The sequence below is a fragment of the Marmota monax genome, unplaced genomic scaffold, assembly GCF_021218885.2.
Source record: "Marmota monax isolate L192 unplaced genomic scaffold, Marmota_monax_Labrador192_F-V1.1 WCK01_AAM20220418_F8-fsc00393, whole genome shotgun sequence".
NCBI classification, from domain to species: Eukaryota; Metazoa; Chordata; class Mammalia; order Rodentia; family Sciuridae; genus Marmota; species Marmota monax.
Window position 1 is genome coordinate 129,912 of NW_026692824.1, and position 13,336 is coordinate 143,247.

The 13,336-nt window shown below is 43.2% G+C and overlaps 1 protein-coding gene across 1 annotated transcript; it reads left to right on the forward strand.

The window, feature by feature from the left end:
• The first annotated feature begins 5,616 nt into the window (after positions 1-5,616).
• On the forward strand, positions 5,617-8,747 carry LOC124095407 (putative olfactory receptor 2I1). The gene is made up of 2 exons (XM_046448528.2): positions 5,617-6,221; positions 8,634-8,747. Exons 1-2 carry the CDS (start codon positions 5,651-5,653, stop codon positions 8,732-8,734), a joined length of 672 nt encoding a protein of 223 aa, XP_046304484.1. The 5' UTR covers positions 5,617-5,650; the 3' UTR covers positions 8,735-8,747.
• The last annotated feature ends 4,589 nt before the right edge of the window (positions 8,748-13,336 follow it).

Consider the following 13,336-nt stretch of genomic DNA (forward strand, 5'->3'; position numbering starts at 1 on the left):
ATTATACTTTTAAATAGGGCATTTATTGGTTGTAATTTGTGCTCTGATAGTTTACTTAAACTTATTAAAACACCAAAATATATATCAACCATAATAATCTATTTTATACGGTATTTTTAAATGTTATCTAAAAGAAGAAATATTGGCCATCTTAATTTACAAGCACTTAAAAATACAGTTATGAGCAAAATAGTCCTTGTACCTGCTCTGCCAGAGTTTATATCCTAGTGGAGGGGAGAATGAAATAAAACAATAAATATAATGAATGCCTTGAACTAGCAGGATTCCAAAGAGTGAGATTTCCAACAGAAAAAAAAATGCATCCTCATTGTATGGGCAAACCCACTAGCTGCAATATTGGGCAGATAACTCAGATAATAAAAAGTCCTCTGGTCACTTTTGGTCCCAAGAGTGGCCTTAAGTAAATAAAATTACCAAAATCCTATAGCAATATTTTGGACTTCCATTTCCCAACTAGTGCCCACCTACAGAGGAACTGGGAGAAGAGGTCACTCTATGTTCCTCCCCTACTTACCACAATGCCTTTACCTCTCCCAGACTTGGAAGTGGAAGTCAGGGCAGGGAATAAGTTAATGGGCATAAAGGATCTTACTAACTGTAGTGTCCTATAATTTAATGGGTTTTCTCTCATTGTAATATTTATTGCTAATTCCCTTTGGGCTTGGCAATACCCTAAGCTAACATACACAGGAAACATACACAGGGTCCACATGTACCTCCCAATATCCACAAGCATTTCTCACCTGCAGATCCTTCCTGCCATGACTTTTCTGCTTGATTTCTTCTTATCCCCTCCTAAGCCAGGATTGAGCCTCCACTCCTATTTGAGATGTATTCTAAAAAGTAAGAAGGGGACAGTCCTTGACAAGTAAAGGGGAAAATTATTCCAGGAAGAAAAACAGATAGTACATGTTTAGTATGAGTTTAGCGTGTTTAAGGAAAAGAGGGGATGCCTAGTGATTTAATAGTAATCAAGACATAAAACGGCAAGTCTGATCAAATACCCAAGAGCTTAAACAGGTATGCTTGGTAAGCCTGGTCCTTTGACCTCAGGCAAGCATAGAATTTTAGATATTCTTGGTGCTGAAAGCTATATATACAGTGCAACATTAAAAAAATAGAAAAAAATGAGCAAATATTTTATTGGAATGAGAATGTTTAGTGTTTCCTGACTTTGTAAAGTTGTCAGGAAATTTACACTGAACATGGATGATAGAAGTATACAGAAGCACAACTCTTGCTGAAGAGTTTTCCTATGTCCTACTATGTGTCAAGAGTTTTGCATACATCATCTCCAATCCTCCCAGCAACTTTGCATTAAGGCAGGCATTATACTAAGATTACAAATGGGGTACTATGGTTTCAGTATGTTCTCCGCAAAAGCATGTATTGTAAACTTAATCCTCAATGCAACCATGTTAGGAAGTGGGGTTTAATAAGAGGTGATGGGTCATGAGGATTGTGACTTTATGAATGGATTAATGTTATTACTGCAGAAGTGAGTGAGAAGAGTGGGTTGTTACAAACTGAATTTGGACCCCTCTTGCTCTCTCATGTTCATCTCTTGCCCTTTTTGCTTTCCATCATGAAATGCCAGAGAGTAAAGGCCCTCACCAGATAGCCAGCCTCTGCTTCACCATTGCTGAACCCAAGTAGAAACTGTGTTCCAAAAAGGAAAGACCTGCTCTATCACATGGTCCTGATTTTTTCAGGATATGAGATATTAGAACAAAAATCTAACCACTGGGTGTAACAATGCAGAGGTCGTTTGCAACTATTAATAAATGTAGTTTCAGTATGGAAGCCTTGCTGGAGACAATGTAAAAGAGAATGAGACCAGATAAATACAGTGAAGGGGATGAAAGGTAGGTGAGAGCATCAAGGAGGGTGGCAGGCAAAAGTTGAAGACATAAGTCACAGCTGTACTCAAAACTGAGAATGATTGCAACAAATCTACATCTCTAGCAGGTCAGCATTGTTCTCCATGGTTTATAGATGATGAGCCTGAAAATCACTGAAGATAAGTGGCCAGTTTAAAGTCACTTTGTCAGAGAACGAAAAAAACTAGTTAAAACTTAAAAGGAAGTTATGCTGCCTCTGGCCTCAACACCCTGCCAGAGACATAGTACCCTGAAGGGACTTTCTCTGCAGAATTTCCCCTTCCTGACCCTGGGGGACTTCTCTCTGGACACCTCCATGAAAGCACTAATGATGAGAGTAGGATGCAGATTCCCCAGAGCTCTGGCATCTCTTCTAAATAACAGGTAAAGCTGAGTCCCCTGTTTCCCCCCTAGTGAGAACTCATCAACATCCTCCTCTTGCTCCAACTTCTATATTCCTTAGGAATTTTGTCACCACTACCACCAGCTAATGCTGATTGGCTGCCACCACAAATCCTTGCCCTGTCTGTACCCCACCACAGGGCTCTGCACTAACAGACATCACCACCTCTGCCCCGGGTCCACGTTTCACAGAGTTAGGTGCCTTCTTTCCAGATTTTCTATACGTTCCTCTGTTCACAGGCAAGATGACACCCATCTCCTGTCTCCTTCCTGAGGTGCCTAGCTGTCACCTCAGGCACTCATTTCAAAAATCTACAGAATCATACAAGTGGGTCTTTTGTTAATCTTTCATTTTCATTTCAAACCCAGGCATAAGAGACCAAAGTATAATCTGAAAACTCAAGGTCTAAATATTGGGGCCAGAGTTTAGACATGAAGGTAAGTTGTTATTACATTGCCGTGGGGGAAAAAAGGTTTTGCAGCTTAGAGACATATTCTAGAAAGCCAAGTGAGCTTTACAGGTAAGTTATACAATGTATTTTACAATTTGCATTCTGAGTACATAAGAGGAATGATGCTGTGTATGTGTAAGCATTTGTGTGTACACAAGTGTTAAGAGCTTTGTATTTGGGAATTTGTGCATACATATAATAAGGATGTTATCTGTGCAATTTTATGAGTGTGTGCCTGTGTTCATCGTGTGAAATATTTGGAGAGGAGCAGTTTAGGACTTACCTAACTAAACTAGTGCGTGGCTATGTAATCAAAATTCTAACGAATTTGACTTTTTGTAACTCAACATTTCTAGCCACCATTGACTCGGAAACCTGAAAAGTAACGTCCTATACTTCACCCATTCCCAGTATGATCCAGTTCTGTAAACTATCTAAAAATAGAGTTCACACCTTTGCATAATTTTTAAAAAAGGCAAAGACCTTGGTGTTAGTCAGATCATAGTCAAAATCCTATTTTACATTTATAAACAATGTGACCTTGGATAAGTTATTTAATTTTGATTACCTTCCTATCTTCTATAAAATAAGACTGTAGTCTATTTTTCAAATAAACGAAAAGTAGAGTTAATATATAAAAGGAAAATGGAATTTTAATATCAGTTCTGTAACCATATAATGAGGTAATCCTTTAAAAAGTTGTTTCTTGGTTGGAGGGTGTAATTCAGTATTAAAATATGTGCTTCACAAGTCTGAGGCCCCAAAACAAAGAAATTTATTTCCTGATTTGTAAAATAATAATACTCATTAACATTTGATAAATCCTAATATGTGCCAGGCACTATATTAAGTATTTTTTTTATTTAACTTATTTCACCCACTACTTTTTTTCAATAAGAAAATGGGGGTGGAGGAGAGCGGGGAGGTACAGAGGTTAAATAACATGTCCAAGGTTATTCAGCTAGGAAACAGCAGAATCAAGACTTAAAACCAGGCAATCTAGCTCCTGAGCCCTTGTTTTTACTCACAACATTAATATTTGTTCTGTCTAATGAGCCTAAAATGAGAGGACCATATAAGCAAGATGTTTTGTTGGGGAAAATGAATTCTTTTCCTAAAAAGTAAAAAATAAGACGATTATGATTTTTAAATTATAAGCAGTGAATGTGATATTTTATTAAGTTATCTAGGGCTTGGGATGTAGCTCAGTGGCGGCATATGTGAAGGCCTGAAGTCAATTCCTAGTAGCACCACCAAAAATTTTTTTCAAATTTATTTAAATCATAATATGTGCCAGGAAACCTGCAGTAGAAAGATTTCTTTGGAAATTTCATTAATCATGATCATTTCTGCACCATTAGGATATTTAATTCGACATCATTCTCAAGGATCAAAATGCCCTTGAGAGGACATCCCTTTGTTCCCCACATTCCCTTTCCATTACTTTGAGAAATGCTTGATAATAAAGCTTCAGGATAGGACAGAAACCTAAAAGGTCATCTAGTTCAAACTCCTGAATTTACAGGTGATAAAATTGAAGCAGAGGGATATGAAGTGACTTCCCCATATCAAATAATCATCCAGAGGAAGCTATGGTAGGTAGGACTAAGGTTTCCCAATTTCTGGTCTACCAAAAAGTGTTCTTTCCTCCACAGACTGAACCTTGGTTTCAAGGCTAACATGCAGGTTCTGCGGCAAGAGGGGCAGGGACACTGTAAAGCAGACTTTATTAAAAACACTTGTCAGCAGAATCATGGGTTGTGTTAAAAAGTAGACTGATGAACTGGGCACACAGTTCATGCACAAGGCCCTGGGTTCCATCCCCAGCACCACCAGAAATAAAGTAAACTGAGGACAAGAACATTTTAAAGTTTATTTCAACAGCTATTCATGATTAAAGCAGCTCCAGTCCAGAAGTAGTTCAGTAAAGTCAAAAGAGGCAACACAAGAGGGAGAGTTTAATAGGGCAAACAGAGAAGTAAATCTGTCCTATTGTAAAGAGCCTAGGTATATAAATCTGCTCTCTGGTTCTAAGTAATTGGATTTGAGTTCTCTTTTTCTTTAGGTATTTACAAGAAATAGCTTAATGAAGTCTCACTTGTGTTCACAAGTCAAACAAGATCGAACAGCCTTTGTCTGCTGTTAGGAGCTGGCCCCAGCTCCATAAACGTGAAGTACCTAAAACAAGGAAGGTGATAATTCTGATCTATAAATTCTTAGTTCGGGCAAGCATGGGATAGCGTCCTAATTTTTAGGGATTATACAATTACCAGGAAAGAGGGAAAGGGAGGCTCAGGATGAAATCTGTCTTCACAAATGTGAAGGGCTTTGATGTAGAAGGAAGATCAGATTTCTTCCTTGGTCCTTGGGAGTGCAACCAGAACTAGGGAGGCAGCTGAAAATACCACTGAGTTGGAAATCAGACAGGACTGAGTACAAGTCACCCAAGGCCACTGACTCAATATAACCCTAGGACAACTTAATGAGCATTTCTGAGCCCACATTTGTACATTCATAAAATAGACGTTTTAGCTCCCCCAGAGGATGCTGTAAATATATAAAACAAGGAATGCTGGCACGTGGCAACTAAACTAAGGGTTCAGGTCTGTAAATGGGACTACCATCCATAAAGTATTATAGGTACTATTGTGTGCTTTCAGCTCTTCCCCAGTCCCACATCCCGGGTTTTCCTTTACTTGTAAAATAGTGTCATCCTTTATTCCGTCCTTCCAAATATTCTTGGAGTTTTCCTTTTAGGCCAACCGCAGCACAGAGGAGCGCTTCCTCCTGCTGGGATTCTCTGATTGGCCCTCCCTGCAGCCAGTCCTGTTCGCCCTTGTGCTCCTCTGCTACCTGCTCACTCTAACTGGCAACTGTGCGCTAGTGCTGCTGGTCATGCGCGACCCGCGTCTGCACACGCCCATGTACTACTTCCTTTGCCACCTGGCCCTGGTGGATGCCGGCTTCACCACCAGCGTGGTACCCCCACTGCTGACCAACCTGCGGGGATCCGCGCTCAGGCTGCCCCGCGGCGGCTGCATGGCGCAGCTGTGCGCGTCGCTGGCCCTGGGATCTTCTGAGTGCGTCCTGCTGGCGGTGATGGCGCTGGACCGCGCGGCCGCCGTGTGCCACCCGCTGCGCTACGCGGGTCTCGCCTCGCCTCGCCTCTGCCGCGCGCTGGCCTGCACCTCCTGGCTGGGCGGTCTCACCAACTCCGCTGCCCAAACCGCGCTCTTGGCCGCGAGGCCGCTCTGCGCGCCCCTCCAGCTGGACCACTTCATCTGCGAGCTCCCCGCGCTGCTCAAGCTGGCCTGCAGCGGCGGCAGAGACACCATCGAGCGCCAGATGTTTGCCGCCCGCGTGGTTATACTGCTGGTGCCATCCACCGTCATCCTGGCCTCCTATGGCGCTGTGGGCCACGCCATATGGAGCATGCGGTCCAGCGGAGGCCGGAGGAAAGCTGTGGGTACGTGTGGCTCCCACCTGACAGCCGTCTGTCTGTTCTATGGTTCTGCTATCTATACCTACCTGCAGCCCACGCACAGCTACAACCAGGGGCGGGGCAAATTCGTGTCGCTCTTCTACACTGTGGTCACCCCTGCCCTCAACCCGCTCATCTACACTCTCCGGAATAAGGAAGTGAAGGAGGCAGCCAGGAGGCTCCTGGGGAGTCTGGGGAGAACTCAAGCCAGGCACTGAGTGGCTTTGGAAGGGGAAAAAGGTTTAGCCCAGAACCTACAGATGGAAATGCCCAGTAGACAGTCGCTTTGGTCTTGAGGCAGTTCATTTTATGAGAATTTTCAAGATTTGTCCTTAGGGAGACTAAGGCTGGGAGGAGGTTGCGTTGTTTCATCAGATAAGAGTCAAATTCTTCAGAGAAAATGCCTGTATCATATATATTCATATCCAACACACACACACACACACACACACACACACACACGGAAACCCTCCCCCCACTCAGGCTTTCTCCTACACCAATGAAGAAAGAAACCATGATGGCGGGCATGGGGCTTCCTCATCCTTAGAAGATAGTCAGAATTTCACATGCAGTTAAGATGATGAGCAACACAGTGTTTTCTGGCAGTCTGATGGAAGACTATGGAAGATTCTGTGGGCTTTGCCATCAGGTATCTCTCAAGATAACAAGGAAAGCACAGGCCCTACCCATCCAGCAAAAGGAACCATGGTCTCTCTTCTTGGGAAACCAGCTCAACCTAATGCAGATCTAGTCAGGTGGCCAGTACCCACCACAGCAGCTCAGGTGGCCAGTACCCACATGGCTCATAGGCTATGAGGAATAGCCATAAATTGAGGGAATTATGCTGAATGAATTCAGGTTAAACGCATAGAAACTCTCCTACAAGAGATGATCTTGAACAAGTTTAAAAGAAAAGAATGAACCAGAACTGATGGAGAAGGAAGACTTGTTTGGGGTTATGAGAAAAACCTACAAGTGACCAGTAAGTGAAACATGAGCGACAATGAGGGGGCTGGGGTTGTGGCTCACTGAGAGTGCTAGCCTAGCAGTTTGTGAGGCACTGGGCTCCATCCTCGGCACCACATAAAAATAAAGTAAAATAAAGAGACAATGAAATAGAGGAGTACATTAGAGGTAGGAAGGAACCCAAATTCCCAAGAGAGGAGCAGAAATCCAGTGATGAAGGGAACATTGGAGTAAAGGCAGAAGCCAAGCCCTAGTCTCCTCCATCCAGAGCCATATGCCCAACCTAGACCCTAAGGCTGGCAGGGCCAATACTGGTAACAATCCCCTGACTTTCAGAAACCCCATTCCCTCCAGAAACACATCTACCTGCAAGAAGTGTCCACTGGAGATGCAAAATCTATATCCCCATGGAAAATATCTTTCCATTTCCAGCCCTAGAAATAAGAATTTTAATTGGGTGTGGGACATGGAGAAGAGGAAGTATGGTGTCAGATTTCGTTTTATACCAAGCAATTTTATTTGGGGGGGGGGGGGGTTATAATATATTCATACATGCACAAAATAAAACTGTATAATTTGATCAATTTTATTCCTCATTACTCTAATAAATCCTGTTACATTGCTCTCACCCTTTTATCCATGGATTTCATTCTTTGAAATCAAGAGACAAAGAACATATATAATAAGAGCTTTAATGAAAGATGATTTATACTAGGCTTTTCAGATATTGGAATGAGCTGTTGAATTTCCTTACTCTATATGGACACTTCTGTAAATCCACATTCTCCAGGATGGACTATTACACTACCAGTTCTCCTTAAAGGCAGCCAGTCCAAGTTCTGATTCGAAAGAGAACTCCAGAGCCAAGTAACCAGGTGGCTTCTCTTCAGAGTACCTTCCTTCCCAGCAGCTATAGCACCTGCAAACTGCCTCATTCTTTAGATTTAGATTGAAACCAAAGGAGCATGCATGAAATATGTAGCTTCAGGAAATTCACTCCATCACTCTCATCCTTCTAACATTCCAAATGTATCACTGTCGTTTCACAAACTCTCAGGACATTGCCATGGAACCAATATTGTTAAAAATTTATTTATTAAAAGTACTTTGATTTTTTTTCAAAGAAGCCTGTAAAAATTCCAATATATCAGCTTTGTTTTTTGTATTTGTAGTGGCTACCTACTGTACCTTCACTAAATGATAGATCTTAAATGATCTCATTTTATTCTGGAGGAAGCAAGGTCCATCCTGTAGAATATAAATTTACAGAGTGTCCATAAGGAAATTCAACAGCTCATTCCAATATCGGAAAAGCCTAGTATAAACCATATCTTTCATTTGAAGCTCTAATTATATTAAATAGTTAATAAAACTGTAAAGAATTATTATTACTTAAGTATATTTTATGTATTTTTTTGATTTTTTTTTCAGTTCTGAGAATGGAACCCAGGGCCTCATGCACAATAGGCAAGCACCATCGCACTGAGCTACATCCCCACACTTGGACATACTGTTTTAAGCACAAAGGATAAGTATGAAGGGAAGAATGCTGATGATATATATCTGAAACCACTGGACCCTACTGTTTAACTACTAGACCCTCCGATTAAAAATGATGGTGCTAAACTGTGGCTGCCCTGCACCCACTGTCCAATAGGATTTGAGGATTCTTAAATGTCCCCAGTATCCAGGCAAAAAGCTTCAACTCAGGTTAAGCATGAAAGGGAAACAGAAAGTCTTGAAGCAGCATAAGGACGGGAGAAGGGTATGGAAAAAAAGAAAGGAAAAGCTACACAAACCCAGACTTGAGTAAACTTCTTTTACTTTTACACCTTCATGTCTTTGCTGGAAGTCAACAGGAAGAGGGAGAGTAGGTGGTAAAGCTGCTGCAAATCAGATCATTCTCTCCTCATGCCCTTTCATTCTCTGTCCTTCTTGCCTCAGTTCCTGACAGTATCTTGGTGCCAGCAAGTGCAGTATGGGGGGGGAGCAGGAACACTGGCCAGAGGCAACAGGAGGATGCATTCCAGGGCTCCATTCCTGGGGATGACATTTCCTAAGAATGATATTGATCTCCTACTGCCACCAGATATATGCCCACGGCTCCAACAGGAGCTGCAGATCTCTACATAACTGCATCCATTCATGGTTCCTTGAATTCCCTGCACATCTTTGAACACACTAAGTGTGGTGAGCCGCTTCTGCCGTTTCTGCAGACTATGGTCGCCATTACAAGATGACGCTGGCTCCGCTGTGGTCTGTGACAAACAACTCCTTATCTGGGAAAGTTGGCACATGATTTTTCACCACCCTGTGAGAAAGCTCCACGCGGCAGCTTTGCATTGGGGCTTGGGATGCTTTATTAATGCTGGGAGGGGCATCCGAGAGGAAGAAGAAGAAATATCAAGGGCCTGAATAAACTGTTGAAAGAAGATTCCCTAGTTGCGTCTTCCTTGTGGGCAAGGGGTCGCGACAAGTGGTGCCGAGACCCGGGAACCAGAATTTTCAGCAGTCAGGGGTGGTGCACCGGTTAGTCCCAGGTAAGTGGGATCCGCGATCAAAGCGGGGTTAGTCCCAGGTAAGTGGGATCCGCGACCAAAGCGGGGCAGCTCCTCTGTAAAGAAAGAGAGAGCATTACATTTTATTGCAGCTGCACTGTGTACTTTCGCTTCTACTTTCGCTTTTGTTTTCTGTGTTTCTTTTGTTGTTGTGTCATTTCGCTTTTGTTTTTTGTGCTTCTTTTGTTGTTGTGACGACAGGGACGCTCCCCTGTAAAAGGAAGAGAGCGGGGAATTCATAGAACAGAACGCTCCCCTGTAAAAGGAAGAGAGCGGGGACTTTTGTACTTTCACTTTCTTTATAGCTCTAAAAACATTATGGGCGTTGCTTCTTCAAGCCCAATTTTGTTGGCCCTAGATGGGTTGTTACATTCAAAAGGACTTAAGATAAAGCAGAGTACTTTGCAGATGTTTTTAAGAGAAGCTGATATAGCGGCTCCTTGGTTTGCTTTTTCAGGGAGTCTTACGGTTCCCAGCTGGGACAAATTAGGGAAAGATCTAGATTTCGCTCATGAGCAAGGTACCTTGCAGGGTGGCATTATACCACTTTGGAAGTTAGTTAGAGGATGTATAACAGATGGTAAATGCCAGGAAGCTGTGAGTGAGGGTCAAGCTATTCTTGAGCAGCTGCATGAGGAAAAATCTGAAGGATCATGTAGTGAAGTGGCAGAGAGTATTAAAAGTAACAGTAGTGAGAAGGCAAAAGAGCCTGAAGATAAAAATAGGAGAAGGCTCTACCCAGACTTGACCGAATTAAAAACGCCTGAGAACACAAGCGACTCAGAGAGTTCTGAGGACCTTGATATATTGTTACAACAACTACATAAGATAAAAATGAAAAAGAAGAAAAAGGAGACACAGGGCACACAGGCCTACTGTAAGAAGGGGAAGGGAGTTAACATTGGTCAACAAAACTCTGAGGAGGAGGAGGTAGAATATCTAGAAGAAGATATGGTGCCGATTGCCCCACCTCCGTATGTGGGGGGAAGCCAAGGTTCCGGGAGATCTTTTCATGCACAAGTTTGGAGGACAGTTAATACAGATATGGGACTTGCATACCCTGTATTTCAGGACAATAACAGGGGAAGATATCATGAGCCTTTAGACTTTAAGATAATTAAAACCTTGGCAGAATCTGTCCGCACTTATGGCATAGATGCCGCTTTCACTCTCACTCAGGTGGAGGGACTTACTAGATTTTGCATGACTCCCTTAGATTGGGCTAGTCTAGTCCGCGCTTGTGTTTCCCCAGGGAAATATTAGGAGTCCAAAGTTGGCTGTTTAATGTTTCTGGCAGTACCCAAGACTCGGAGCGAGGTAGGAGGCTTAAAATTTCTGCAAATAATTCACAATTATCTAATGCTACATTACCCTCCGCAGCAGTCCGTCTCCAATCTCCGTTCCTGTTTCTTTTGGCTAATGTTACATTACAGGGGATGCTTAATTGTTCTAATATTACCTGTTATTTGTCTGAGTGTTGGAATGGCTCCTGGACTACGGCAATGGTTATGAAATTTCCAACCTTTGTCCCGATCCCGGTTACTGCAGATCCAGAGTCATTTCCTATTGTTGAACTGATTAGAGCCCGTAGAGATTTTGGAATTACGGCAGCCATAATGACAGCTGTGGCGGTATCTGCTGCTGCAGCAGTTATAGCTGGAGTAGCCATGGCCAGCCAGGTACAAACTGCTGCCACTATTAATCAGGTTATTCAACAAACATCCACCATACTTGAATCTCAAAGTAGAATTAATCAACACATTTTTTCTGGGATTCTGGCTGCTAATCAAAGGATAGATCTGCTTCAAGCTCAAGTTGAGGAATTGTCTGACCTAGTACATTTGGGTTGTGTTGATCAACGTGCACATTTATGTATAACCTCTGTCAGATTTAATAATTCCAGAAATGGCTTCCGCATCATCGGAGAGTATCTATCCGGAACCTGGTCCATGGAAGCAGAAAACTTGATCCAGTCTCAACTAACTCAGATTGCTGTTTTGAATAGCACCCGTGTCGAACCAGTGACTTTGGGTCAATTCACCAGTTGGCTATCCTCTGCCTTTTCCTTTTTTAAGGAATGGGTGGGAGTGGGCATTTTTGGGGCAATGTGTTGCTTCAGTGTTGTGCTTTGTTTGTGGCTTCTCTGTCGCCTTAAAACTCGCCATGCACAAGAAAAGGCTATGATCATACAAGCTCTTGCAGCTTTAGAAAATGGCAACTCGCCTCAAGTCTGGCTTGCGCATCTTAAGCAGTAAACCTTTGTCATGGTCGTTACACCCCAAGTTATTATAACATTGCACTGGGATCGACATGACTTTCCTTGTTATTCTCTTAGTGTTGGAAAGCCCTTGCACTCTGCCGGTATTACTGCCATTGCACGCAGATGGGTTTCCACACTAGTGCTTTTCTATCGCCTTAAAGTCCGTGCCTTTCTTTCAGGGTGCTGTCAACTTGTTTGTCATTATAAACAGCCACAGTTCAGCCTCAGCTATCCCCCTTCGTCCACCATCGTCACGATACAGGATGCGAGGCAAGGCACTGCACTTGAGTGATCCTTGACGTGGACCTCAAGGAGAGCATGTCCTATTGCATGCGGGTTAGACGCGTCCACGCCCCGCCCCACGAAAAAAGGCGTCGGCTGATATGGCTTCAGATCTGGGGAAGGCGCCTCCTTAGGACTGAGTCATACTATGCAGCCACTTCTGCACAGTGGGATAGGACCTCTACTCTCGCCTGTATTGTTTTAAGAAAACAGAAAAGGGGGAACTGTGGTGAGCCGCTTCTGCCGTTTCTGCAGACTATGGTCGCCATTACAAGATGACGCTGGCTCCGCTGTGGTCTGTGACAAACAACTCCTTATCTGGGAAAGTTGGCACATGATTTTTCACCACCCTGTGAGAAAGCTCCACGCGGCAGCTTTGCATTGGGGCTTGGGATGCTTTATTAAGGCTGGGAGGGGCATCCGAGAGGAAGAAGAAGAAATATCAAGGGCCTGAATAAACTGTTGAAAGAAGATTCCCGAGTTGCGTCTTCTTTGCGGGCAAGGGGTTGCGACAACTAAGCCCTCTGACATTCTCAGCCAGTAAGCATGCCTTCCCCCTAAGTCTGTTTCCATACCATCAAAGTATGTGAACTTACAGTGTACGCAGCATCTCCTTCAGGAAATCTTTTCTACTCCTTTCTAATTTGGGGTTATGTGACCCTCTTCTGTCCTCCCATACTTCCTCCAAAAACCTCTTAGAGCACATTTTCCACACAGCAGGACCATCTGCTTCTCTGTTACCCCAGTAAGCAGTAGGAATCTGAAGGGTCGTGATTGTGTTTTAGTGAACTTCTACCCTCAGCTCTGTTTTAGTGCTACAGATGGCTGGGGCTACCAGGCTGGGGAAGAGGCTAGGCTACAATAATACTCACTGCTCCAGAAATATTCAGAGTCAAATTTATTGGAAAATAGGTTTTCTTCAAAGACAACTTTAAAGGAAGGTAGAGGAAACTTATTTCAAAAGTTCCATCTTTTAAATCTCAAAAGGAGAGGAAAGCTTTTAAAGAAGCAGCAGCAGGGAAGTGAGACCAAGG

Coding starts and splice junctions, on each gene's coding strand:
- LOC124095407 (XM_046448528.2), top strand. CDS start 5,651: ATGCGCGACCCGCGTCTGCACACGCCCATGTACTACTTCCTTTGCCAC. Junction 6,222..8,633: donor AGGCCGGAGGAAAGCTGTGG/GTACGTGTGGCT, acceptor TTTTTTTTTCAG/TTCTGAGAATGGAACCCAGG.